We start from the raw sequence: 26423 nt of genomic DNA, 5'->3' as shown, positions 1-26423 counted from the left end.
AAACTCACAGCCAACATACTGAATGGACAAAACCTGGAAGCATTCCTTCTTGATAACTGGCACAAGACAAGGACGTCTTCTCTCAACACTCCTATTCAACATAAAATTGGAAGTCTTAGCCACAGCAATCAGGCAAAAGATAAAAATAAAAGGCATCCAAACAAAAAGAGAGAAAGTCAAACTATCCCTTTTTGCAAACAACACGATTCTACATCTGGAAACCCATATACTCTAAGCAGAAAAGCTCTTTAAACTGACAACTTGAGTAAAGTCTCAGGATACAAAAGAAATGTACAAAAATTAGTAGCAACCCTATATATCAAAACATCTAGGCCAAATCTGAATGGAAAACACAACCCCATTCACAACTGCCACAGAAAAGAATAACATATCTAGAAATACAGATAACCAGAAAGGGAAAAGATCTCTATGACAAGAATTACAAAACAATGCTTAAAGAAGCCAGAGATGATACAAACAAATGGAAAACCACTTTATGCTCATGAATAAAAAAGATCACTATCATAAAACGGTCATACTGCTGAAATAAATTTACAGATGTAATGCTAATTTAATCAAACCACCAAAATATTTTTTAACAGAACTAAAAAAACAATTTTAAAATTCACACGGAACCAAAAAAGAGCCTGAATAGCCAAGGCAATCATAAGCAAAAACAACAAAGTTGGAGGCATTACATTACCTGACTTCAAACTATACAACAGGACTACAGTAAACCAAGCAACATGGTACTGGTACAAAAACAAACTCATAGACCAATGCAACAGAATAGGGAGCCCAGAAATAATGACACACACCTAAAACCATCTGATCTTCAACAAAGGTGACAACAGGAATGGGGGAAGAACTTCCTATTTAATAAATGGTACTGGAACAACTAGCCACCACTATGTAGCAGATTGAAATTGGATCCTTTTATAACACCATATAAAAAAATCAACTCAAGGTAAATGAAAGACTTAAATGTTAATCTGAAAAATTATGTATATAAAAAAAGAAACCCTGGAAGGTAAGAAGTGCCATTCTAGACATAGAAACTGGCAAAGATAATGAAGATATCAAAAGTAATTGCAACAAAAGCAAAAATTGACAAATGGGACCTAATTAAACTAATGATCTTTTTCACAGCGAAGGAAAGTATCAACACAGTAAAGTGACAACCTACAGAATAATAGAAAATACTTGCAAACTATGCTTCTGACAAAGGTCTGCTATCCAGAATTCATTAGGAACTAAAACAAGTTTACAAGAAAAACCTCACTTAAAAGATAAAAACATTAAGAAGATGCTTGTCTTCAAAAGAAGACAAACATGTGGCTAACAAGCATATAAAAAAATGCTCATCACTAATCATTACAGAAATGCAAAAGAAAACCACAACAAGAAATCATCTCAAACCAGTGAGAATGGCCATTATCATAATTCAACCATTGTGAAAAGCAGTGTGGTGATTCCTCACTAAACTAAAAACAAAATTACCATTTGACCCAGTAACCTCACAATTGGGTATATACCTAAAAATATACAGATGATTCTATCACAAAGACACATGCACAATCACGTTCATTGCAGCACTATTCACAATAGCAAAGACATGGAATCAGCCTAAATGCCTATCACTGGTAGACTGGATAAACAAAATATGGTATGGTTATATGATGGCACATGCCTGTAATCCAGCACTTTGGGGGCCGAGCCAGGTGGATTGCCTGAGCTCAGGAGTTTGAGACCGGCATGGACAACATGGCAAAATCCCATCTATAAAAAAAAAAAAAAAAAAAAAAAAAAAAAAAAAAAAAAATACAAAAAGAAAAATTAGCTAGGCATGGTGGCACAAGCCTTTATTCTTAGCTACTTGGGGAGCTTAGGTAGAAGCGGATAGCTTCAGCCTGAGAAGTTGAGGTTTTAGTGAGCCAAGACCACACCACTGCACTCCAGCCTGAGAAAAAGAGTGAGACCCTGTCTCCAAATATAACAAAACACAAAAAACTTAATAAAAACAAAATATGGGCCAGGTGCAATGGCTCACACTTGTAATCCCAACACTTTGGGAGGCCAAGGCGACGGATCATCGGAAGTCAGGAGTTTGAGACCAGCCTGGCCTACATGGTAAAACCCCATCTATACTAAAAATACAAAAATTAGCTGGGTGTTGTGGCACACACCTGTAATCCTTGTTACTCGGGAGGCAGTGGCAGAAGAACTGCTTGAACCTGGGAGGTGGAGGTTGCAGTGAACTGAGATCATGCCACTGTACTCCAGCATGACTGACATAGCGAGACTCCATCTCAAAACAAACAAACAAATAATGGTACATAAACATCATGAAATCATGAAATCCTGTGTGGCCATAAAAGAAAACAAAAAAAAAAAACAAAAAAAAAAGATTATGTCCTTTGCAGCAACATGGAATGAAGCTGGAGATCACTATTCTTAGAAAACTGATGCAGAAACAGAAAACCAAATGCATGCTATTATTTATAAGTAAGAGCTAAATAACAAGAACAAATGAACACAGAGGGGAAAAAAAGACACTGAGGCCTAGTTGAGGATGGAGGGTGGCAGAACTAAAAGGGTCAGAAAAAGTACCTTTTTAGTGCTATGATTAGTACTGCAGTGACAAAATAATCTGCACACCAAACTTCCATGACACAATTTTAGCTGTACAACAAACCTGCATGTGTACCCCTGAACCAACCAAAAATAAAAGTTAAAAGAAAAAAAAGTCCCTGGGTTAGAGAGAGTGCAATGCAGGTGGACAGACTGGTCTGCGCAATAGATAGTGGCTCAGGTGGGGCTGTGCAGGGAGATAAGATTATGAACACGTGGTCGACAACCCTAGGCTGGTGGAGAAACAGGTCGCTACTGCAGATTCAGTGTCTGAAAACAGAGATATGCCAGGAGACTTGTAGATACTTTTGTAGGTTTTTGGCCAAAAAAACCACTAGGGTCAAAAATGCTGTGGTAAAATTCCTGAGGGTGGTGCCTTGTCCTGAGAGGGGTGTGGACACATCAATGTCTAGTGTTTGTGAGTGGGTGGAAATCCTCTGCTGGCAGCTTTCGCAAAAAGGGGTTTGTCATCAGATCTCTAAGTTTTCAGTCCTCTGTCACCCTGGGAGGAGATCTGAAATCAAAGAACAAGGGGCAGTGTCACAGCCTGTGTAGAGGAGAGCAGAGCCTCCCATTCCCAGACACCTAGAGTTTCATTCCAGGCCAGAAGTCTGTGCTATTTTTCTTCTGGCACCAAATCTGCAGAGTTTGATGAACACCAACAATTCTCCAACATCACCTCATTGTCTAACACTTGAATTCTGACACCACCCAGAGTCAGCATAGATCCTGATTCAGGGCTCAGTCCCAAAACACTGTCCTCACTGCAGATGCCAGTCACAAACTCCATGGGCTCATCTATGCTTCTGACCTACTGTTTAAAAGTTGGGGACTCCCATAACCTTTTTGAAATTCAGTAACCCGATAGAGTTACTCACAGAACTCAGCAGAACACTGTAGTTATATTTACTGGTTTCAAATAAAATATACAACTCCCAAAAAGCCAAATGGAAGTATAGAACCAAGAAAAGAGGTGGGAAAAGATGAAGCACATAGACAATAAACAGCTGTGATTAATAAAATTCTCTATCCTCTGTGTTCTCCAGGAACACTTTATGAAAAGACTCACCCTTCCCATTATGACTTAGATGGTGCTCTCTTTACTTACCTAATACACAGCCAGGAAAACACTCGCATATTTTCTTCTTTTTCTCATTAAAAAAGCAGCTGAATTTGTCTTCAGTGATCAACATAAAATATTTCTTAATCAAAATTCACTTAAGTTTATTTTCTTCCCACAGACTCCTGAACTCTGAGCTATGCTCAGTCTAAGCCACCATACAACCTCATTTTATATCCCTCCTAAGAACACACTGACTTCAGGGTAAAACATTCTCTGATCTAAAACCTGATTATTTCAACCTTCATTTAAACATTCCCCTCACCTTTTTTCTAAACTTATTTTCTTATCCTTAGGAAAAAAAGCCCTTTTCTGCCTAATCTTTGCAATCCTTAAAGATCTTATAGTTGGTACTTCCTCCTGTTGCCATACTCATTTGGAATTCAATTTTTTTTTTTATTAACATACATGTAACTGGTTTAAAACCTCTCAAAACTGCCTCAAAACAGTAACAATTTTATCTTCAGTAAGACACTCCCAAACCCTTTCTATCTTAACCTTAACTGCATCTGCCTGTGGGGCCCCAGCTTTGCAGGGCTCTGTAGCTTCTCTCACTATGGAGGCTTCTTCCACCACTGGGGTAAGCAGGATGGGACATCTGCAGGAAAGGCTTTCCAGAAGGAACTAACTGGGCCTTTAATAACCTCCTTTTGCTCGCTCAAAATTAACCTCAGTTTGCAGTCATTGGGCTCAAGCTTTAATTACCATGTCAGAGTCATTCACTTAGTTTTTGAAACTAAGTGTTTGAAAAAATCCATCAAAATGATCCAAAAACATATAAGAAAATTTTAAGGTGCTTGTATTTTGTACCTCAGTAAGAGAAAGAAAGGTATTTATTTCTTTTGGACAATAAAGTATTATTTTACTTTTTGTATTAAAAATCATGTGGTAAACAGTTATATGGGAACACTTCTAGGAGGTACCAAGTTTCATCACATAAAATTTAGCATTAAACTCAGAAATCGAAATAACAGGATATAGAACAAAGATATTTACTTTAGGAAATTCACCCTGTAAAAAAAGAAACTGATGTTTTCACGAATCTATGTAACTCCCCAATTATCTACCACATTTGCTTGTGGAAATATATTAATTCTCTACAGCCGAAATGGAAGAACAATTTTTCTTAATTTTTTTCTCAGTAGCTAACATTCTAAAAGCTAGATGGAATTCTGTTTGAAATCATTCAGCCATAAACAACACACCAGAAGGCTGGGCACAGTGGCTTACACCCGTAATCCCAGCACTTTGGGGGGCCAAGGCAGGCGGATCATGAGGTCAGGAGATCGAGAGCACCCTGGCTAACAAGGTGAAAACCCGTCTCTGCTAAAAATACAAAAAAATTAGCTGGGCATGATGGTGGGCACATGTAGTCCCAGCAACTCGGGAGAGTGAAGCAGGAGAACGGCATGAACCTGGGAGGCAGAGTTTGCAGTGAGCTGAGATCCCACCACTGCACTCCAGCCTGGGTGACAGAGTGAGACTCTGTCTCAACAAAAAACAAAACAAAACAAAACAAACCTGAGAAAACTTCTAAATTCACTCTGAGAAAAAGGTGAATGAGAATTTTCAACAAATATATAATTAGGTATTATTTTCTGAAACTCACCTTTTTTATGCCCTTTGTAAATATTTTCTTACCTTTCAAGCCCTACTAATAAAATGCAATTTACAGTTAAAAAACTGAGGTCAGCCGGGCACAGTGGCTCACACCTGCAATCCCAGCACTTTGGGAGGCCAAGGTGGGCAGATTACTTGAGGTCAGAATTTTGAGCTCAAACAGCCTGGCCAACATGGCAAACCCCCATCTCTACTAAAAATACAAAAAGTAGCACTGCAGAGATTGCACCACTGCACTACAGCCTGGGCGACAGAGGAAAACACTGTCAAAAAAAAAAAAAAAAAAAAAAAAAAAACACACACACACACACACACACAAAAACCTGGTCAAAATAAGTGAAGAAATCACTTAATCATTTCAAGGTACAGATATGTCTGACTCGTGTGTCAAGTCAGGCCATCCAATTACTTTAGAGATTCTCCCACCCCATCCTGTTCACTTAAGTGCTCAATAATCATTCTTTCAGGAGACTCTGAACAAACTCTGCCCCAGTGAGTGCCTCAGGTATATTTCACTTTGCAAGTTCTTGCACCATCTCACTGGGATCAGTTTTTTTTCTTTGTCTTTGGAGTGCTATTTTGTTTCACAAACTTTTTACCATTTTTCTATCACTATTTTTCTGTCCCCTAAGAGAATCCAGGGGCAAAAATTATTTTGGTTTCCCCTTCACTACCAGCATCTGATTGTCTGAACAGCAACGCGTCTCCAAGAAATGGAAGCTGGGTTGGGTAAAGACAATATTAGTATCTCAAGGGGGTAGCTTTCCAAAAAAAACAGCGCACCAGAAGATGCCTCTCAGTCAAAGGGCATTCACCTGCTCTCTTCAGAGGCTCCACTCCATACCTCAGGTTGTCTTAGGGGAGAAAATGACCCAGGAACTGATATTCACTAGAAACTCTCGCAGACATAGCCATGGCGGGTATCCTGGTTTTTCCCCAGACAGTACTGAATCTCAGGTCCAAGAAAAAATTGAAGGGTAGCTGAGGACACATCTCCCTATAAAGTTTCCAAAGGGAAACCTTGACCCAAAAACATTCTGGTATCTGTGTCTAGGGAAAACAGAAGAAAAAATATTTACAGGCCGGGCGCGGTGGCTCAAGCCTGTAATCCCAGCACTTTGGGAGGCCGAGGCGGGCGGATCACAAGGTCAGGAGATCGAGACCACAGTGAAACCCCGTCTCTACTAAAAATACAAAAAAAAAATTAGCCGGGCGCGGTGGCGGGCGCCTGTAGTCCCAGCTACTCAGGAGGCTGAGGCAGGAGAATGGCGTGAACCCAGGAGGCGGAGCTTGCAGTGAGCCGAGATCGCGCCACTGCACTCCAGCCTGGGCCACAGCGTGAGACTCCGTCTCAAAAAAAAAAAAAAAAAAAAAAAAAAAAAAAAAAAAATATTTACAAACAGAAAACAAATTTTTTTAAATGTGCCATCAAATGCTTTGTCAAAAAAATGATTAAAACAGGTATCAAAATGTACACTAAAGGACAAACAGTTGATAATATGAATAAGGGAGGGGAAATTGGCATTTGGGAATGTCAGAAGGAAGTGGAAATTAAGTATTTTGCTGCAAGCCAGAGTCAGGCTGGAGAAATAGGGGATGGGGGATAGACTTGAGGCCCTGCTTGGGACACATGTGAAAAATGCAATGAAACAGCAGTTCCTTGTGGGGTGTGCAAATAATTAAGTGGCTGGCAGTTAGATTGAAGAGGCTCTAGTTCCTAAATTCTACTTTTAAAAAACCTAATCCGGCCAGGCGCGGTGGCTTACACCTGTAATCCCAGCACTTTGGGAGGCCGAGGCGGGTGAAACACGAGGTCAGGAGATCGAGACCATCCTGGCTAACACCGCGAAACCCCATCTCTACTAAAAATAGAAAAATTAGCCGGGCGTGATGGCGGGTGCCTGTAGTCCCAGCTACTCGGGAGGCTCTGAGTCCGGAGACTGGCGTGAATCCGGGAGGCGGAGCTTGCAGTGAGCCTAGATCGCGCCACCGCCCTCCAGCCTGGGCCACAGAGCCAGACTCCGTCTCAAAAAAAAAAAAAAAAAAAAAAAGTTAAGGGGGCGTGGTGGCGCATGCCTGTAATCCCAGCTACTTGGGAGGCTAAGTCAGGAGAATCACTTGAACCTGGTAGGCGGAGATTGCAGTGAGCCCAGACGGTGCCACTGAGCTCCAGCCTAGGCGACAGAGTGAGACTTTGTCTCAAAAAAACAAACTAATTCAAATGCACTTTTTGTAAATTACTATATTGGGGAAAAAAATTCAGGCTTAAGAAACTATAAACTGCCAATTAATCTCTGACAACATAATCAAGAAATTTCCATCTTGATAGTACAAACTAAGAAACTACCTAACTGTACCTAACCAATTACTGAATTTGGTTTTCTTCATTATGCGCCTTATAAAACTCTTCCGTCAAATCCCTTCAATAGACCATAAACTACAACCCATAGCTGGGTGCTCTACAATTTTGGAATCACTCTTTGGATAAATTCTTTAATATTTCTGCGCTGACTTCCGCAAATTTTTAATAGGAAGAAACAGGAGCTGGGAACCTCACGGACCAAAGCTCTTTCCATTCATGAACCCACACGCGGAGTCAGGATTCTCCTCTGACGACCCTCCCATGGTCCCTGCACATATGGGAGAGACTCCGCGCTGCGGGTGCAGAGCTGCCCCAAGAGGTCTCCAGGCCAGGGCACAGTTATAGCGCAGGTTAGAGACAGGACGCCCGGGGGCCGGGTGTCAGCGCAGCCGCCATCTTATGGCTGAAGCGGACTGAGGTGGAGCTAGGCAAGGAGAACTTCGGGCACAGATTGTGGAGCTGACTGCGGGGAGGCCTGAGTCCCGCCACAGCCGGTTCCAACCAGCCCCGGCCACTCTCTCCGGATGTCGGACCCGGCACACTCACCATGTCTAGGCTTCCAGGGGGTCCTGGCGACTTAGCTGTGGATCTCCCAATACCTGCAGGTCACAGGACCACAGGAGCTGGGCCTCTAGGAGGAGAGGACACACAGCAGCAAGCACCACACCTTGACCTCCGGCTGCGGCGAGAGCCAAAGGTCCGACCACATCCCGGAAGTCGCCCTGTCCGCTCCAGCTGAATGCCTGATTGGACGGTCCCAGCCCAGAGTCCCTGATTGGATGATGTTTAAGGCCCCGCCCCTTCGGGCCCTGAGTGACAGAAGATGTTATCAGATGCTTCTGATGACAAAAGGCTGCAGCCTTTCCAGGCAGGGCTTCCTCCCTGAGCTGAGCCAGGCCCACCCCAGAGCACGGGAAAATTCTTTCTCTTCTTTACTCTCTTTTTAAATGTATTCGAAATGTGAACAAATATAGTTTACTGCCATGTTAATAATACATAAAACTTTTGTTCAACAGTAAATCATTTTTTACTTTAGTAATAGTGTATTATCAATACTGAAGGCCGGGCGTGATGGCTTACTCCTTTAATGGCGTCAGTTTGGGTGGCCGAGGCGGGCGGATCACCTGAGGTCAGAAGTTCAAGACCAGCCTAGTTGACCTGGTGAAACCCCTTCTCCGCTAAAAATACAAAAATTAGTCAGGTGTGGTGATGGGTGCCTGTAATCCCAGCTACTCAGGAAGCTGAGGCAGGAGAATCATTTGAACCCAGGAGGTGGAGGTTGTAGTGAGCCGAGATTGGGCCATTGCACTCCAGCCTGGGCAACAAGAGTGAAACGCCATCTCAAAAAAACAAAACAAAAAAAAACTAAACCTAATTTTAGTAAAATCTTATAAATAAATCCATCAAATTTGTCATTTTTGAACACTCTAGATTTTCACATAAATTTTATACTCTCTTTTTTGTTTGTTTGTTTGTGACAGTCTGCCTCTGCCGCCCAGGCTGGAGTGCAGTGGCGCGATCTCAGCTCACCGAAAGCTCCACCTCCCGGGTGCAAGTAATTCTCCTGCCCCAGCCTCCCCAGAAGCTGGGATTACAGGCGCTTGCCACCACGCCTGGCTAATTTTTGTTTTTTTAGTAGAGACACGGTTTCACCATGTTGAGGTCAGGTCTCAAACTCCTGACCTCAGGCAATCCGCCCACCTCAGCCTCCCAAAGTGCTGGGATTACAGGCATGAGCCATGGCGCCTGGCCTTATAATCTCTTATAATTTTTTAACTTTTTCTATTTTATTTTATTAGACTTTTTTTTTTTTTTTAACTTGAAACCACCTTTATTTTTATCTTTTTTTGTTTTTAGACAAATGTTGCTCTGCCAGCCAGGCCAGAATGCAATGGCATGATCTCAGCTCACAGCAACCTCCCCCTTCCTGGGTTCAAGCGATTCTTCTGCCTCAGCCTCCCAAGTAGCTGGGATTACAATCGCCCACCACCACACCCAGCTAATTTAGCATGATGGCCTGAACCTGTAGTACCAGTTATTCAGGGACTGAAGTAGGAGGACTGCCTGAGCCCAGGAGGTTGTGGCTGCAGTGAGCCCTGATCAAGCCACTGCTCTCCATTCTGGGTGACAGAGTGTGACCATTTCTGGGAAAAAAAAGCCAAAGCATATAAACTTCAACTTATGGGGTTTTGGGGGTTTTATTTTTGTCTTAAATTGTTATATTTCAGTAGTTTTGGGGTACAGGTAGTATTTGGTTACATGGATAAGTTCTTTTGTGGTGATTTCTGAGATTTAGGTGCACCAATCGCCCAAGCAGTGTGCACTGTATCCAACATGTAGTCTCTCATCCCTCACTCCCTCTCCCACCCTTCCCGCTGTGTGCCCAGAGTCCATTATATAATTCTTTTTAATTTTTAATTTTTTAATTTTTTTTTTTTTTTTTTTTTTTTTTTGAGACGGAGTTTTGCTCTTGTTGCCCAGGCTAGAGTACAATGGTGCGATCTCGGCTCACCGCCACCTCCGCCTCCCAGGTTCTAGCGATTCTCCTGCCTCAGTCTTCCCGAGTAGCTGGGATTACAGGCATGCGCCACCATGCCCGGCTAATTTTGTATTTTTAGTAGAGACAGGGTTTCTCCATGTTGGTCAGGCTGGTCTTGAACTCCCGACCTCAGGTGATCGCCTGCCTCGGCCTCCCAGAGTGCTGGGATTACAAGCGTGAGCCACCGCGCCTGGCCCCATTATATAACTTTTATGCCTTTGCATCTTCATAGCTTAGCTCCCACTCATAAGTGAGGACACACAATATTTGGGGTTTTATCCCTTCTTTTCTTTACTTTTCTTCTTTTTTTTTTTTTCCGAGAGGGAGTTTGCTGTGATTACAGGCATGAGCCACCCGTGCCTGGTCCATTTTTTGATGTTTTAATTATGGTCTTTTCTGTTTGTATGTTTGTTTGTTTGTTTTTGAGATGGAGTCTCGCTCTCTGGCCCAGACTGGAGTGCAGTGGTGCGATCTCGGCTCACTGCAACCTCCGCCTCCCGGGTTCAAGCGATTCTCCAGCCTCAGCCTCCGGAGCAGCAGGGATTACAGACATAAGCCATCGCACCCTGCTAATTTTTGTGTTTTTAGTAGAGGCGGGGTTTTACCATGTTGGCCAGGCTCCTCTGGAACTCCTGACCTCAGGTGATCCACCAGTCTTGGTCTCCCAAAGTGCTGGGATTACAGGCATCAGCCAAAATGACCAGTCAATTATGGTCATTCTTGCAAGAGTAAGGTGGTATCACATTGTGGTTTTGATTTGCATTTCCCTGATCATTAATCATCAGTGATGTTCAGTATTTTTTGTTGTTGTTGGGCATTTGTATATTTTCTTTTGAGAATTGTTTAAGTCACATCTGTCTTTGTTTTTGTTGCATTTGCTTTGGGGTTCTTGGTCATGCACTCTTTGCCCAAGTCAATGTCTAGAAGAGTTTTTCCAATGCTTTAGAATTCGGGTAGTTTCAGGTCTTAGATTAAAGTATTTGATCCATCTTGAGTTAATTTTTTTATAAGGTGAGAGATGAAGATCCATTTTTTTTTTTTTTTTTTGAGACGGAGTCTCGCTGTGTCGCCCAGGCTGGAGTGCAGTGGCGTGATCTCAGCTCTGCCTCCCAGGTTCAAGCAATTCTCTGCCTCAGCCTCCTGAGTAGCTGGAATTACAGGCACCCGCCACCATACCCAGCTAAATTTTTTTTTGTATTTTTAGTAGAGACGGGGTTTCACCATCTTGTCCAGGCTGGTCTTGAACTCCTGACCTTGTGATCCACCCACCTCAACCTCCCTAAAGGCTGGGATAACAGGTATGACCCTCTGTGCCCAGCCGAAGACCCAGTTTTATTCTTCAATATGTGGCTTCCCAATTATGCCAGCACCATTTATTGAATAGGGTGTTCTTTCCACACTTTATATCTTTGTTTACTTTGTCAAAGATCAGTTGGCTGTAAGTATTTGGGTTTATTTCTGGTTTCGCTATTGTGTTTCATTGGTCTAAATGTCTATTTTTATACCCATACAATGCTGTTTTGGTAACTATACCCTTGTAGTATAGTTCGAAGTCAGATAATGTGATGCCTTCAGATTTTTGTGTGTGTGTGTTTTTGGTTTTGTTGGTTTTTTTTTTCTTCTTGCTTTAACTATGGAGGCTCTCTTTTTATTTTATATAAATTTTAGGATTTTTTTTAGTTCTGTGAAGAAGAATAATGCTATTTTGATGGAAATTACATTGAATTTGCAGATTGCTTTTGGTTGGTTTATCATTGTTGCAATAGGATTGCTACCCATCCATAAGCATGAAATATGTTTCCATTTGTTTCCACTGTCTGTGATTTCTTTTAGCAACATTTTGTAATTTTTCTTGTAGAGATCTTTCACCACCTTGGTTAGACATATTCCTAATTATTATTTTTTTTGCAGCTATTTTTAAATGAGTTGAGTTCTTAATTTAATTCCTAGTTTGGTCACTGTTAGTGTACACCAGTGCCACTAATCTGTGCACATTGATTTTGTATCCTGAAATTTTACTGAATTTACGTATCAGATCGAAAAGCTTTTTTTTCTTTTCTTTTTTTTTTTTGAGACAAGTCTTACTCTGTCGCCCAGGCTGGAGTGCAGTAGCATGATCTCAGCTCACTGCAACCTCTGCCTCCTGGGTTCAAGTGATTCTCCTGTCTCAGCCTCCCTAGTAGCTGGGATTACACCCACTTGCCACCGCGCCTGGCTAATTTTTGTATTATTGGTAGAGACGGGGTTTTACCACGTTGGCCAGGCTGGTCTTGGACTCCTGACCTCAGGTGATCCACCTGCCTCCACCTCCCCAATTGCTGGGATTACAGGCTTGAGTCGCTGCACCCAGCCCTAAAAGCTTTTTAGATGAGTGTTTAGGGTTTCCCAGCTATACAATTATATCATTGATAAGCAGTGACAGTTTGACTTCCTTTTTACCAATTTAGATGCTGTTTATTTTTTGCTTTACTCTGATTGCTCTGGCTAAGACTTCCATTACTATGTTGAATAGAAGTGGTGAGAGTGGGCATTATTGTCTTGTGTTCTCAGAAAAAATCCTTCCAACTTTTTCCCGTTCAGTGTAATGTTGGCTGTTTATCATAGATAGTTTTTTTGTTTTGTTTTGTTTTGTTTTGTTTTTCCCGTACGGAGTCTTGTTCTGTCACCCAGGCTGGAGTGCAATGGCACAATCTCCGCTCACTGCAATTTCCACCTCTGGGACTCAGCCTCCCCAGTAGCTGGGACCACAGGCACCCGCCATCATTCCTGGCTAATTTTTGTATTTTTGTACAGATGAGGTTTCACTATGTTGACCAGGCTGATCTCAAACTCCTGACCTCAGGTGATCCGCCCACCTCTGCCTCTCAAAGTATTGGAATTACAGGCGTGAGCCACCACACCTGGCCTGTCATAGATGGCTTTTATGACCTTACAATATGTTCCCTCTATCCAAATTTTGCTGAGGATTTTAATCATAAAGGGATGCTGGATTTTGCCAAATGATTTTTCTGTGTATTTTGAGATAATCATATAATTTTTGGTTTTAATTCTGTTTATTTGGTGGATAACATGTATTGACTTACCTATGTTTAAATCATCTCTGCATCCCTAGCAGACTGACTTCAAGTGATCCACCCGCCTCATCCTACCAAAGTGCTAGGATTACAAGCATGAGCCACTGCACCCAGCGGCAATTTTTTATTACTAGTTTAATCTTGCTACTTGTTATTGGTCTGTTCAGAGTTTTTATTTCTTCCTGATTTAATTTAGGAGGGTTGTATATTTCCAGGAATTTATGGAATTCCTCTAGATTTTCTAGTCTGCGCATGTAAAGGTATTCATAGTAGCTTTGAATGATCTTTTATTTCTTTCTTTTTATTTTTTTTTTTTTTGAGATGGAGTCTCGCTCTCTCGCCCAGGCTGGAATGCAGTGGCCGGATCTTGGCTCACTGCAAGCTCCACCTCCCGGGTTTACACCATTCTCCTGCCTCAGCCTCCCGAGTAGCTGGGACTAGAGGCGCTCGTCACCACACCTGGCTAGTTTTTTGTATATTTTAGTAGAGATGGGGTTTCACCGTGTTAGCCAGGATGGTCTCAATCTTCTGACCTCGTGATCTGCCCGTCTCGGCCTCCCAAAGTGCTGGGATTACAGGCTTGAGCCATCGCGCCTGGCCAAAAACTCAGAATGATCTTTTATTTCTTATTGAGCATATTTGGATCTTCCTTCTGCTTTTCTGGGTTAATCTCACCAATAGTCTATCAATTTCGTTTATCTTTTCAAATAACTAGTTTATTGTTTTATTTACCTTTTATATTTTTTAAGTTTCAATTTTATTTAGTTCTGCTCTGATTTTTTTTTTTTTTTTCTGCTGGGTTTGGTTTGTTCTTATTTCTCTTGTTCCTTGAGGTGTAATCTTAGGTTGTTTATTGTGGTGTTTTGAACTTTTTGATGTGTGTATTTAATGCTATGAACTTTCCTCTTAGCACTGCTTTTGCTGTATCCCAGAGGTTTTAATATGTTGTGTCACTATTATTCAGTTTAAAGAGTTCTTTAATTTCCATCTTGATTTCATTGTGGATGCAACAGTCATTCAGGAGCAGGTTATTTAATTTTCATGTATTTGTATGGTTTTGAGTGTTCCTATTGGAATTGATTTCTAATTTTATTCCACTGCGGTCTAAGACAGTACTTGATAAAAGTTTGATATTGTTAAATTTATTCAGGGGCTGGGCATGGTGGCTCACGCTTTAATCCCAGTACTTTGGGAGGCCAAGGCAGGCAGATAACCTGAGGTCAGAAGTTCAAAACCAGCCTGGCCAATATGGTGAAACCCCATCTCTACTAAAAATACAAAGCAGGCACGCATGGCGGCATGTGCCTGTAATCCCAGCTACTTGGAAGGCTGAGGCAGCAGAATCCCTTGAACCTGGGAGGCAGAGGTTGCTGTGAGCTAAAATTGCACCATTGCACTCCAGCCTTAGTGACGGAGTGAGACGCTGTTACAAAAAAAAAAAAAAAAAAAAAAAAAAAATTCAGACTTGTGTTGTGACCTATTGTATGGTCTATCTTGAAGAATGTTTTATGTGCTGATGAAAAAAATATATATTCTGCAGTTGCTGGGTAGAATATTCTGTAAAGATCTGTTAAGTCCATTTGTTCTAAGTTATAGTTTAAGCCCATTGATTTTTGTTTGTTTGTTTGTTTGACTTTCTGTCATGATGACCTGTGTAATGCTGTAAGTAACGTATAAAAGTCCCCCACTATTTTTATGTTGTTGTCTATCTCACTGCATTTCTTAAGGTACAACTTAGGTGAAACAAGAAAATTTATCTTTCTGAAGCATGGAGTTAATATTTTAGGCTAAAATATATTCTTTTTCTTTGAGATGGAGTCTTACTCTGTTGCCCAAGCTGGAGTGCAGTGGCGTGATCTTGGCTCACTGCAACCTCTGCCTCCCTGCAACCTCTGCCTCCCAGGTTCATGTGATTCTCCTGCCTCAGACTCTTGAGTAGCTGGAACTGTAGGCGCCCGCCACCATGCATGGCTAATTTTTCTGTTTTCAGTAGAAACAAAGTTTTACCATATTGGCCAGGCTGGTTCCGAATTCCTAACCTCTGGTGATCTGCCTGCCTTGGCCTCCCCAAGTGTTGGGATTACGGACATGAGACACCATGCCTGGCCTTAAATTTACCGTTTATGGTTTTTTAAAAATATATAATATTATATGATCTGCAAACAGCAACTCTTTACTTACTTGTCTTCAATTTCCATGGCTTTAAACAATGTATTTTTGCCTAACTCTTCTGCTACATACTTCCAGGGTTATGTTAAAATGGAAACATTGACAATAGGCACAATATAGTTTTGCTTTGCATTGGTTTTTGAAAATTTCATTGAACGAAAACCTCTGCAAGTTTATATAAACTGGTAACAAGAGGCAAAGATCCCATATTTATAGGATGACCTCTTCATTTGTAATAGGCAGAGGTGGTAGATTGGTCACAAGGCTGCTGCGTCTACAGAGGATTTACCTTTAGTTGGCTTGTTACAAAAGGCTTGGGTAGTTGTAATTCCCATTTTATTATTGGACAGACTGAATATCCTTCAGGACATTCATCTGCAGAGCAGACACTAGGGGAAGTTGTTGCAGTCAGGTCTGCATATGGTGGGCCTTATGTCACGATGTGGATGAGGATGCCTTTCACTGAGTACCAGAGAGCATCTTCCCAGGTCACTGTGTGGGATTCTACTTCAGCAAAATCGGCCATGAACTGTGGCTTGGAGCTAGAAGTAAAATGTTAAACTGTATGGCTACAAATGGGTGTTTTCCTCCAGGCCTCTGGAAGAGCAGAAGCTCTCCCAGGTTTTGACTGGGAGGAGTTTGGAATGGTTATAGGGTAAGTTCAGAATTCTCAGTGGGAGCAAGTTGGGTTGGTTATTTTTTGGTCTATAGCCAAGAACAGAGGTTCTGTAGTTTGCCACCTTAATAGAAGCCTGTCTCCTAAAAAGAACGTTCCAGGCCGGGCGCAGTGGCTCAAGCCTGTAATCCCAGCACTTTGGGAGGCCGAGGCGGGCGGATCACAAGGTCAGGAGATCGAGACCACAGTGAAACCCCGTCTCTACTAAAAATACAAAAAATTAGCCGGGCGCGGTGGCGGGCGCCTGTAGTCCCGGCTACTCGGGAGGCTGAGGCAGGAGAATGGCGTGAACCCGGGAGGCGGAGCTTGCAGTGAGCTGAGATCCGGCCACTGCACTCCAGCCTGGGCGACAGAGCGAGACTCCGTCTCAAAAAAATAAATAAATAAATAAATAAAAAATAAAAAATAAAAAATAAAAAGAACGTTCCTCAATCTTGGGCTTTAGGAGGGTTTGACAACTCCATCCCTGTATCTCAAAGCTCTTTTGAAGGTACTTGTTTGAGACATGAAGTCTTTTTACATAATACAGGCTGGTCTTGAAATTCTGGCCTGAAGAAATTCTTCAACCTCAATGTATTATGTAGCTATCATTACAGGTATGAGCCAGGTTGCCTGGATCTTTCATAAAGACATTTTTGTCAGGGATGGCTCACAAGTTTTTTGCTATCAGGGGATAAAAAAATAGGTCACCTGGCCGGGCATGGTGGCTCACACCTATAATCCCAGCACTTTGGGAGGCCAAGGTGGGTGGATCACAAGGTCAGGAGATCGAGACCATCCTGGCCAACATGGTGAAACCCCGTCTCTGCTAAAAATACAAAAATTAGCTGGACATGGTGGTGGACACCTGTAATCCCAGCTACTCGGGAGGCTGAGGCAGAAGAATTGCTTGAACCCAGGAGGCGGAGGTTATAGTGAGCCAAGATTGAGCCACTGCACTCCAGCCTGGGCGACAGAGAGAGACTCCATCTCAGAAATAAAAAAAGAAAATAGGTCACATTTTTTATTATTATTATTATTATTATTATTATTTTACTGATGTTGCTCTCCCTATACATTTTTACTTTCTATTTTCTATTTCAAATTTCTCTGTTATTTTAGATTCAGACATTTAGGACATGTTAGAATTTACGTGTTATGCCTGAAGTAAATTAGATAATTAGTAGGCATTCCATATTTACTAAAATATTTAGTTATACATTTAAGTTTGCTGCAGACAGAAAGGAATTATATGATTTCCATTCACTTTCTTCAGCTTATATTTAAATAATAAAGTAAGTTCTTCCCAGATATTTGTTTTATATATCAGAGGCTTTAATTATATTCTGCAAGATTTTTTTTTATTTATTTAGCAAGGTAAGACTATTCTTTTTTTTTTTCTTCTCTTTTTTTTTGACACGGAGTCTGGCTCTGTTGCCCAGGCTGGAGTTCACTGGCGGGATCTCAGCTCACTGCAAGCTCCACCTCCCGGGTTTACGCCATTCTCCTGGCTCAGCCTTCCAAGTAGCTGGGACTACAGGCGCCCGCCACTTTGTCCGGCTAGTTTTTTGTACTTTTTAGTAAAGACCGGGTTTCACCGTGTTAGCCAGGATGGTCTCAATCTCCTGACCTCGTGATCCGCCCGTCTCGGACTCCCAAAGTGCTGGGATTATAGGCTTGAGCCACCGCGCCCAGCCCCGGTAAGACTATTCTTTGCTTCTAAAGTTAAATTACAGCAGTTTCATTTTGTGTAAGAATAGCATAGATTCTTTAAGAATATATGTAGCATATATTGTGTAAGAATAGCATATATAAACATGACATTTATGAAATTTACCTCTAGTTTTCTTTAATGCTTATTTATTAAAAGCTTATCATTAGAATCTTCTATTTATGATTATATTGCAATTTCTCTTAAATTTTACTGCCATGCAGTGCATGTCGATGATTCAAAATACCTGCCTTCCATGAGTACACAGATACAGTCAAATATTGTAGTTATCTAGGCAGTCTTTTTAATGGTACATCAATGTTGCATACCAGATCTTATGAGTAAACATTACTTTTATTACTATTTTGCAGTTCTATAGGTGTGCTTTTTAGTGTCAGTTTCTTAATATCAGTGTATTGTGTTTTCTTGTTTTACTTACATATTGTAATTCTAGACAATTTGCAATTCTGTTTGTGCACTTTAAGTCAATGTAGGGTTTAGTTAAGAAATAAATTAGCCATATGTCTATCACCATCAGATTATATGTTTCTGTTTTTATCTATAAATATGACCCCAATTATGATTATGGCTTATCTCGTATATATTCTTTCTTAGTTGATTTTCAGTGGTGGTTTTATCTTGTCTGAGCAGTTGTGGAAATAATCTTTTTTTTTTTTTTTTTTTTTTGAGACGGAGTCTCGCTGTGTCTCCCAGGCTGGAGTGCAGTGGCGTGATCTCGGCTCACTGCAAGCTCCGCCTCCCGGGTTCACGCCATTCTCCCGCCTCAGCCTCCCAAGTAGCTGAGACTACAGGCGCCTGCCACCACGCCCGGCTAGTTTTTTGTATTTTTAGTAGAGACGGGGTTTCACCATGTTAGCCAGGATAGTCTCGATCTCCTGACCTCGTGATCCACCCGCCTCGGCCTCCCAAAGTGCTGGGATTACAGGCTTGAGCCACCGCGCCCGGCCGGAAATAATCTTATTTTCACCCTGTGTTTAATAATGAATATATATTTCCTTTGTGTGAGAGAAACACTTTTGTGATTTGAAGGTAATTTTAGAAAATATTTATAATTCTGCATTTAGTTTTCCTTCTAAAATAATTTTTTTAAAAACAGATAACATAAAATTGATTATTTAAAAATCTATTTAAGTGTACATTTTATGGCCAGGCATGGTAGTGGCTCACCTCTGTAATCCCAGAAACTTAAGAGGTCAAAACAGGAGGATCACTTGAGCCCAAACATTTGAGACAAGCTGAGGAAACATGCAAAGACCTGCTCTACACAAAAAACTTTAAAATAACAAGCCATGGTGGTGTGCACCTGTGGTTCCAGCAACCTGCGAGATCAAGGGACAAGGAGCACTTTATCCTGGGAGTTTGAGGCTGAAGTGAGCCATAATTTTGCCACTGCACACCAGCTTGGGTGACAAAGTGAGACCCTCTGTCAAACAAAAAGCTGTGGATTTCAGGCATGTTAAAGTATATTCACCTGGTTAGGCGAAAGGCTTCTAGAGGTTCTACATCGTTTAAAACTAAAACTCAATACCCACTAAGTAACAACTGCCCATTTTACCCTCTCTCCAGCCCTTGGCAAACACCTTTCCAGTTCCTGTTTTTATGAGTCTGACTATTTAACTTGTCTCATGTAAATGGAATCATGTGGTATCTATCATTTTGTTACTGGTTTATTTCACGTTACATAATATTTTCAAAATTTACCTTAAAATGTGACAAGATTTTCTTTTTTAAGCCTGAATAGGCCGGGCGCGGTGGCTCAAGCCTGTAATCCCAGCACTTTGGGAGGCCGAGACGGGTGGATCACGAGGTCAGGAGATCGAGACCATCCTGGCTAACACGGTGAAACCCCGTCTCTACTAAAAAATACAAAAAACTAGCCGGGTGAGGTGGCAGGTGCCTGTAGTCCCAGCTACTGGGGAGGCTGAAGCAGGAGAAAGGCGTAAACCCGGGAGGCAGATCCATCAGTGAGCTGAGATCCGGCCACTGCACTCCAGCCTGGGAGACAGAGCGAGACTCCGTCTCAAAAAAAAAAAAATAAAGCCTGAATAATATTCCATGTCTATATATGTTAAATTTTTTTTTGATGTATTTATAAATCAAGGGACATCTAAGTTGTTTCAGCCTTTTGACTTTTGTGAATTCTGGTACAATAAGCATAAACGTTTAAATATCTCTTCCAGGTTCTGTGTTGCATACTTTGGAAATAAATTTATAAGTAAGATTGCTATAATTGGTTATAATTTTATGTTTAATTATCTGAGGAACATTTGTAACATTTTAAAATAATGCCTGCATCTTTGTTTTCCACCAACAATTAACATAGGTTTCATTTTCATAGCATCATCAACAGATTTGGTTTTCTTAAAAAATCGTTAGTGGCTATTCTAATGGGTGTGAAGTTATTTTGTCTTTCATTGTAATTTTTATGCATTCCTCTACAAAATAGTAATTTTGTGTGTCTGTTCAAATACTCTTCCTGTTTATACTTTTGATAAAAATTTAGTTTAATTAGTTTTCCATTTCTAAATCCCATTATTCAACTTTATTGTTCAGTTTTAAGAGTTGCTTATATATTCTGAATATTAACTTCTATCACATGTGATTTGCAAATATTTTCACTGATTTCCTAGGAGGCATTGTCACTCTCTTGAATTTGTTTTTGATGTTCAAAAATTTCTAAGTATATTTCAGTTAAATTTTTCTGTTCTTTTCTTTGTTACTTATGCATTTAATGTCATTAAAGAAAATGATTCCAAGGCCAATGTCATGTCTTTTCTCCACATTTTTTTAAAGAGATTTGTTAGCTATTTTTTATATCTAAGTATTTTATTTAAATTTTTTTTGCATATGGTTCAAGGAAAAAATCCAGCTTTATCAGTGCAGATATTCAGTTTTCAGCATTAATTTTTGAAGATATTATCTTTTCTTTATTGTGTGCTCATGGTAGCTTTGTGGAAGATCGCTTATTTACAGAAGGATTCATTTCTGGGCTCCCTATTCTGATTTATCATCTGTTTATCCATCTTTGTGTCAGTACTACATTGTTTTGTTATAGCTTTTAACATGTTTTGAAATGAGAAAGTATATTGGCTCCTCTTTTTCATGGGCGTTTGGCTATAGTTCATAATCAAATTTAAAAACTTTAAAGAATATTTCTGTTTAAACAACCTGTGCTATTAGTATTTTTATAGAAATTACGTCGAATTTGTTTACCACTATAGGTTGTATTGACATCTTAACAAAATTAAATATTTGAGCAAGAACATGTTAGTGATTGATTGATTGATTGATTGATTGATTGATTTTGAGATGGAGTCTCACTCTTGACACCCAGGCTGGAGTGCACTGGCAAGTTCTTGGCTCACTGCAACCTCCGCCTCCCGGGTTCAAGCAATTCTCCTGCCTCAGCCTCCCGAGTAGCTGGGATTACAGGCGCCTGCCACCACTCCCAGCTAATTTTTTGTAGTTTTAGTAGAGACAGGGTTTTGCCATGTTGGGAAGGCTGGTCTTGAACTCCTGACTTCAAGTGATCCACCCACCTCGGCCTCCCAAAGGATCTTGCTATATTTTTTGGGTTTTTTTTTTTGAGATAGAGCCTCACTGTGTCATCCAGGCAGGAGTGCAGTGGCATGATCTCGGTTCAACACAACCTCTACCTTCTGGGTTCAAGTGATTCTCCTGATTCAGTCTCCTGAATAGTTGGGATTACAGGCACCCTCCATCATGTCTGGCTAATTTTTTTTGTATTTTTAGTAGACACGGGGTTTCATCATGTTGGTCAGTCTGGTCTCAAACTCTTGACATTAGGTATTCCAGCCACCTCGGCCTCCAGCAAAGTGCTGGAATTACAGGCGTGAGCCACGGTGCCCAGTTCTTGTGTTTAATTTTTATATACTTTTGGGTTTTCCTGTTTTACATTTACTTTTAAGTTAGAATAATACCATCAGCAAATCTGTCCTGCCAAATAAAAAGAGAAAAACCTTTCAAAATAACCACATTTTGAAAAAGCACACTGGCACTGCATAAGCCCTACATACAAAGAATGCTGAAAAGCATCCCACTTATTCTAAAATTGACCACATAATTGGAAGTAAAACACTCCTCAGCAAATGCAAAAGAACAGAAATCATAACAAACAGTCTCTCAGACCACAGTGCAATCAAATTAAAACTCTGGATTAAGAAACTCACTCAAAACCACACAATTACATAGAAACTGAACAACCTGCTCCAGAATGACTACTGAGTAAATAACAAAATGAAGGCAGAAATAAATAAGTTCTTTGAAACCAATGAGAACAAAGACACAACATACCAGAATCTCTGGAACACAGACAAAGCAGTGTCTAGAGGAAAATTTATAGCACTAAATGCTCACAAGAGAAAGCAGAAAAGATCTAAAATCAATGCCCTAAAATCACAATTAAAAGAACTAGAGAAGCAAGAATAAACAAATTCAAAACCTAGCAGAAGACAAGAAATAACTAAGATCAGAGTGTTATGCCCAGACCGTTTATTCCCCGAAGAAGACCACCAGAGTCCGGAGTCAAAGCTAAGCAGCAAGAATCTTTATTACAGGTTCGAACCTGGAACTCTCCCTCGCTCGCAAAACGAGACGGGCAGGACAGCTCCCCCACTGAGCTCCGAGCAGTGTTATGTAGTCTAAGAAAAGTGGGCATAGAGTTATTATACAAATCAGATATATGATTGGCTAGTGTTTGAACAAGGCGATTTGGCTAACTATGATTGGTTCCCGCCATTTCTGATATTTCGGTTCAACCTTTGAGGCGGGAGAGCAGGTTTATGGCAGCAAGAGTTTATCTTACTTAAACACGTCTTGTGACCTTGCCTCAGAACTTACAAAATCTCTGGTATGTGCAAAACAAAATCTCTGGTACGTGCAGAAAACCAGGTACTCACAGAACTTACGAAATCTCTGGTATGTGCAAAGATTAGAGAGCAGAACAAGGGTGTAGCGGGTGGGGGGCGGGTATACATCTATCTTTGTGTCCTTTCACTCCCAGTTGGATTTGTTAGAGTTTCTGCAGACTCCCCACTCAGTGAGAAGGGATGGATCGAGGTCTGGCCTAAAGAGGGAATCAGGCCATTGTCTGCAACAGCTGGTGTGCTGTGCTATAGGGAATACCTCTTAGGACCAAGCTATCTAACCTCCCTGGATCCAACAGGGGAATAGCATGGCCTGGAGCTATAGTGATGACTGCCACCCTCCCCTGGACCCAGGGGCTTAGTGTCTTTGGTAGCTAGCAGCTGCAGTGATGGCTGTTGCCCCTCCCCCAGGGAGTTCAGATGGCTTAGACAGCAGGCAGCCACATTATGTAACCCAGTCTGATCTCAAACTCCTGGGTTTAAGTAATCCTCCCACCTCAGCCTCCCAAAGTGCTGAAATTACAGGTGTGAGCCATCACATCCACACTGAGGTTTTATTTTTTATATCAAAATACAAAAAAACAGCACTGACGTTCATTAATAGAATCCAAGGGAATATTATGCCATTTTAAAAAGTAATTTCAAGAGCAAATACTAAAATTGAAAGCAAATGAAAATAAATAATAATAACTAAACATTCTGTAGATAATATGACCAGAAGAGAAACATTTAGTTTTCCTGACTTTAAAGTGCTGTAGCCAGGCACGGTGGCTCACGTCTCTAATCCAAGCACTTTGGGAGGCCGAGGCAGGCAAATTACAAGGGCAGGAGTTGGAGACCAGCCTGGCGAACACAGTGATACCCCATCTCTACTAAAAATTTAAAAATTAGCTGGGCATGGTGGCAGGCACCTGTAAACCCAGCTATTTGGGAGGCTGAGGCAGGAGAATTGCTTAAACCCAGGAGGCGGAGGTTGCAGTGAGCCAAGATCACACCATTGCACTCCAGCCTGGGCAACAGAGCTAGACTCTGTCTTGGAAAAAATAATAATAATAATGTGCAGTATACTAATGGGGTTTTTTAGTGGAGAAGATTCTATTTCCATAAGAAATTCAAAATGAGATAATTTACAGGTTTTAGAAACTGATGCAAAACATATAAATATAGAAAGCCTCTAAGGTGATCCCATGATGTAGTATTACTTCGAATAAAAACTGGGCAAACTCAGCAAAAGGAAAGTTAAAGTTCATCTCAAGTGTCAGAATAGATACAGAAGTTCTAGTAATATAATATTAAATGGAATCCAGAATTTTATTAAAAATATGCTGTATATTTATGTATTGTATTATTAAAATGTAAATGTAATTAAAAATAGAAAATCTTTTGTTTAATTACATAAAAGGTTAAAATGTGATCATTCTCTGTGATTTTGAAAACAGCATTGTCTAAACAGATGTATATTTGCATCTACATTGATCTATACATACATTTATATAGTATCTGTCAACATATTCTACATCCATCCATTCATAGAATGTATAAAAAGATGAATGTAATAGAGTGATTAAAAATCGAGTGATTAAGAAAAGCATTTGAAATGTATTATCAGTTTTTCAGTGTCCAGATATTTATATGTTCACACACAAAATATAAAATATTTTTATATATTCACACACAAATATAAAATATATTTATATGTTCATACACAAAATATAAGATTATCTTATCAACTCTTCCAGATAATGTAATAAAATATTTTAAAACTATGTGGTCACGGTTATTAGCTGAAAATAGAAAAGAATATATTTATTTATACAAATAATAGAAACGCTATCTAAACTGAATATAAAATACCAAAATATCACTGAAAAAGGCAAATAATGTACATTATCTAAAAAATAAATAACTGTGTAATATACATTATCTAAAAAATAAACAGCTCTGTGCTACAACAGTTATGCAGCATACAGGAATCATATATAAATATCAACTATTTATATATATCTTTTTTTTTTTTTTTTTGACACGGAGTCTCACTCTGTCTCCCAGGCTGGAGTGCAGTGGTGCGATCTCGACTCACTGCAAGCTCCACCTCCCAGGTTCGCCATTCTCCTGCCTCAGCCTCCGGAGTAGCTGGGACTGCAGGCGCCGGCCACCACACCCGGCTATTTTTTTAAAGTTTATTTTTAGTTTAAATAATTTCAGTGTGAAATGCTAAACATAATTCAAAATGTATTTTCCTTACATGCAATGAGGTAAACAGAGTTTCAAGTTCTAAATGATGAGTGAAAAAGAATTCCAACAACCTGCGGCATGATAATGCAAACAACTCACATGTGTGCTGCACTCTCACTGTGCCTGTCATGCGCGTCCGTGTGAAGAGACCACCAAACAGACAGGCTTTGTGTGAGCAATAAAGCTTTTTAATCACCTGGGTGCAGGCAGGCTGAGTCCGAAAAGAGTGTCAGCAAAGGGAGATAAGGGTGGCGCCACTTTATAGGATTTGGGTAGGTAAAGGAAAATTACAGTCAAAGGGGGGTTGTTCTCTGGTGGGCAGGAGTGAGGGTCACAAGGTGCTCAGTGGGGGAGCTTGTTGAGCCAGGATGAGCCAGGAAAAGGAATTTCACAAGATAATGTCATCGCTTAAGGCAAGGACCGACCATTTTCACTTCTTTTGTGGTGGAATGTCATCAGTTAAGGCTGGGCAGGGCATTTTCACTTCTTTTGTGATTCTTCGGTTACTTCAGGCCAGCTGGGCGTATACATGCAAGTCACAGGGGATGCGATGGCTTGGCTTGGGCTCAGAGGCCTGACAGTGCCAGTCTGTGTTTAGAAGCATTTTAGATACTTTTGTGCATTAAATTCTCATCAGAAATAACTCAGGTAAGTTTAATTAATCTCCATGTCACAGATGAGGTGACTGAAAGGAAAAAAATTCGGGACTTACCCAAGGTCACCCAGGTAGGGAATGGGTGAGCTAAGGTGTGCTCTGACCTACTCCTTCTGCTTCCCTAGCACAGAGACAGCCATTGTTCATGGATTAAACAACTGCTCATTGAGCACCTCCCATGGGCCGAGTACTGTGCCTGGTATTGGGAACATAGCGGTGAACTAGACACAGCTCCAAGGAGCAAACACTAAAGAAGTAAACAACAAACAGCAAGATTATTGCAGAGAATGCTGAGTTGCCAAGACAGGCTGCTGCTATAAAAGATGGGTGTGCACGGGGCTATTGGGGCTGGGTTCTAGTTGGAAGGAGGAGGGTGGAGTGAACGTCCCCAGGAGGAGTCAGAGCTGAGCCCGGACTGGAGGCTCCTGTCAGTGTGAGGATGTGGTTAGAATCTCAGTTTCTTTCTATGCATCCCCTAAAATCTTTGGAATGTCTGAAATGAGAAAGTGTCTACTGCATGTAGGCACTGGTCCTCACATATATTAGAGAACAGGGCCGGGCGCGGTGGCTCAAGCCTGTAATCCCAGCACTTTGGGAGGCCGAGACAGGAGGATCACGAGGTCAGGAAATCGGGACCATCCTGGCTAACACGGTGAAACCCCGTCTCTACTAAAAATACAAAAAACTAGCCGGGCGAGGTGGTGGGCGCCTATAGTCCCAGCTACTCGGGAGGCTGAGGCAGGAG

The 26423-nt window shown here is 40.9% G+C and overlaps 1 protein-coding gene across 1 annotated transcript in view; it reads right to left on the bottom strand.

Annotated features, from left to right (window-relative positions):
- Positions 1-7996, bottom strand: part of LOC144337077 (zinc finger protein 728-like) — a 57860-nt gene extending 49864 nt beyond the window's left edge. The window contains exon 1 of the mRNA XM_077979900.1: positions 7929-7996. Coding sequence (XP_077836026.1) covers positions 7929-7996 — 68 coding nt within the window. The remainder of the gene's footprint in view (positions 1-7928) is intronic.
- Positions 7997-26423: the final 18427 nt, after the last annotated feature.

This window comes from Macaca mulatta, chromosome 19 (assembly GCF_049350105.2).
Source record: "Macaca mulatta isolate MMU2019108-1 chromosome 19, T2T-MMU8v2.0, whole genome shotgun sequence".
Lineage (NCBI taxonomy): Eukaryota > Metazoa > Chordata > Mammalia > Primates > Cercopithecidae > Macaca > Macaca mulatta.
This window is presented reverse-complemented; position numbering and strand designations above follow the sequence as displayed.